The sequence below is a fragment of the Carlito syrichta genome, unplaced genomic scaffold (assembly GCF_000164805.1).
Source record: "Carlito syrichta isolate Samal-C Ts95f unplaced genomic scaffold, Tarsius_syrichta-2.0.1 Scaffold115577, whole genome shotgun sequence".
Classification (NCBI taxonomy): Eukaryota; Metazoa; Chordata; class Mammalia; order Primates; family Tarsiidae; genus Carlito; species Carlito syrichta.
This window is the reverse complement of record NW_007059673.1, coordinates 29044-31748: the sequence shown is the minus strand read 5'-3', so window position 1 is coordinate 31748 and position 2705 is coordinate 29044. Positions and strand designations below refer to the sequence as shown.

General features: G+C 67.4%; 1 protein-coding gene across 1 annotated transcript; it reads left to right on the top strand.

Annotated features, from left to right (window-relative positions):
* Positions 1-57: 57 nt before the first annotated feature.
* Positions 58-2699, top strand: NSMF (NMDA receptor synaptonuclear signaling and neuronal migration factor; the record flags this gene model as incomplete). The annotated part of the gene is made up of 8 exons (XM_008072448.1): positions 58-255; positions 391-474; positions 652-685; positions 788-858; positions 982-1061; positions 1368-1470; positions 1676-1751; positions 1847-2699. Coding segments are annotated over 8 exons (744 nt in total), but the record flags the coding sequence as incomplete, so codon positions are not given.
* Positions 2700-2705: the final 6 nt, after the last annotated feature.

Sequence of the window (2705 nt, the reverse complement as noted above, 5' to 3'; positions counted from 1 at the left end):
TGGCCAGTCCTGCGGGGTTGGCAGAGATCTCCGCAGGGTCCTCCCACCCACCCCAAGACCCTCCAGGACGTGGCTTTCGGGGGACGGGGTGCTGCCAGGAATGCCGTCCTGGTGACCCCTTGCCTTTCAGGCAGCGACCTGCAGAGCTCGCACTGCACGCTGGACGAGGCCTTTGAGGACCTGGACTGGGAAACGGAAAAGAGTCTGGAGGCCGTGGCCTGCAGCACTGAGGGCTTCCTGCCACCCAAGGTCATGGTGAGGCCCAGACCCCAGGGAGCCCCTCCAGGCTGTGCGGCCTCCTCGGGCTGCCTGGGGGCGGGGCTCCAGGAGGCGGAGTCGGGAGGCCCCGGGGCAGGTCTGGAAGCCACTGAGCTCCCCGCCCTCTTGCAGCTTATCTCCTCGAAGGTGCCCAAGGCCGAGTACATCCCCACCATCATCCGCCGGGATGACCCCTCCATCATCCCCATCCTCTACGTGAGTGCCCCTGCCCTGCCCTGCCCTCCTCCTGCATCCCTGCCGTTCAGACGCTCCTCTGTGCTTGTGCTGGGCCCTGTGATGCTCTCAGCTCAGCTCCACCCTCTGGTCCCAAGGGCTGGTGGGGTGTCGTCTTGAGGGCTCTGACGTGGCCTTGTGGCCCGTGTCTGTCCCCAGGACCATGAGCACGCGACATTCGAGGACATCCTGGGTATGTGTCCGGCCAACCCCCCCCCGTCTGCTGGTCCCGGGCTGGGTGGACACGCTGGGGTCCCCTGAGGCTGGGTGGGCCATGGTGCTCTCCTCTTCGCAGAGGAGATTGAGAAGAAGCTGAGCATCTACCACAAGGGTGCCAAGATCTGGAAGATGCTGATTTTCTGCCAGGTAGGGCTTGGCTGCTCCTGCCGGTAGCCAGCAGGGGACGCTGGATGTGTGCGTGTGCATGTGCATGCAGGGGGCACGAGCACACCTGGACACCCCTGGAGGCCTGACCAAGACCTCTTCCAGGGAGGCCCGGGGCACCTCTATCTGCTCAAGAACAAGGTGGCCACCTTTGCCAAAGTGGAGAAGGAGGAAGACATGATCCAGTGAGAGGCGGGGTGCCTGGGCAGGGAGGGCTGGAGGCAGAGGCTTGGCCCATGTGCCCCTCCCGCAGTGATGCCTCCTTGTGCAGCTGGGTTCCTGCTCCTCCCTTTCCCACCCCAGGGACCTGGCCTGGGGCCCCCTGGACCTGCCCATCCCCACCCCGGGGACTGAGGAACCTGACTGGGAGGCCCCGGACCTGCCTTGGGCACGGGTGACCTGGGCTGGAGGCCCCCCGCGACTGTCCCCCCCCAACCTGGGGACCGAGGGACCTGGCCTGGAGCCCCCCTGAGCCCGCCCCTCCCCTCCAGCTTCTGGAAGCGGCTGAGCCGCTTGATGAGCAAAGTGAACCCGGAGCCCAACGTCGTCCACATCATGGGCTGCTACATTCTGGGGAACCCCAACGGGGAGAAGGTATGGCGATGCATACTCAGCGGGCAGGGACCCCAGGCCCAGGGACAGGTGGGACCCCGTTTTTCCTGGCACACTCCTCCTCCTGCTCTTTCTTCCCGGGGAAAGCCCCTGTGCCCCAGCCTGGTCTGCAGGAGCCTGGGGGGGGGCCCTGCTGCCGTCTCCCGCTCCGCCCTCCCCTCCGGACTCACGGCCCGCTGTCGTTCAGCTGTTCCAGAACCTCAGGACCCTCATGACTCCGTACAGGGTCACCTTCGAGTCCCCCCTGGAGCTGTCGGCCCAAGGTGGGTTAGCACAGTGGGCTACCGCTCTGGGGCCAGGCAGGCCGGCCATGGGGGCCACTGGCCTGAGCCTCCTGGCCTCGCCCTCTCCTGCCCAGGGAAGCAGATGATCGAGACCTACTTTGACTTCCGGCTGTACCGTCTGTGGAAGAGCCGCCAGCACTCGAAGCTGCTGGACTTGGACGACGTCCTGTGAGCGGCACGGGCCGCCGTCTGCCACCACGGACCGGGGGACTCGGGGCTGGGCTGCCTCGTGCCACTCAGGGCTGCGCGGCCCTGGTCCCGCCCAGACCCGCTTCAGGGCACCCTCGGACGTTGCTCAGGTCTCCCGTGGGGTCTGGTCCTTGCTGCACCCACGGGCCGCAGGCTGCCCCCGGCCCGGCGCTGCCCTGCTCAAGCCCGCCCAGAGGCTGCAGCGCTGGGAATCCCTCCCCGGGGTCCATGGAAATAAGTGCAATTTTCTACACCCCCGAGACAATTCAAAGGGAAGCAGCATTCCTAGTTCCTAGCTAGGCCTGTGCTGTTAGTTGTGGCACAGGCAGCCGGCCCAGCGTCCAGTGTGTGTCCGGGCCCCCTGCACCCCGCTCGTCCCTGCCGTATTATCACCAGCACCGGGGCGGCCCGTCTGTGTGGGCTGGCGTCGCCGGGCGGCCCGGCTGGCTCTGCCTCCACGGGCTGAGTCTCTGCTAGTCTGTGCTTTCACTTCTCTCCTCTTGCCGCGCCCCACCCCCGCTTACCCTGGGACAGGGCTGGGCCGCAGGAGGGAAGGGCAAAGCCTCCCATCCTGGCGGAGGCCGCCCCAGCAGAGCCCACCCCAGCCCCTCATGCCCACCCGCTCCTGTCGCTGCCGCCAAGTCGGCTCTCACTGGCTGCCGTGGTCTGGAGCCCTGTCCCCCGCCGGGGCCTGAGGCTTGGCGGGGGCTGCTGGGGCTGGGGCTGGGCCCCGGATGGCGAGGT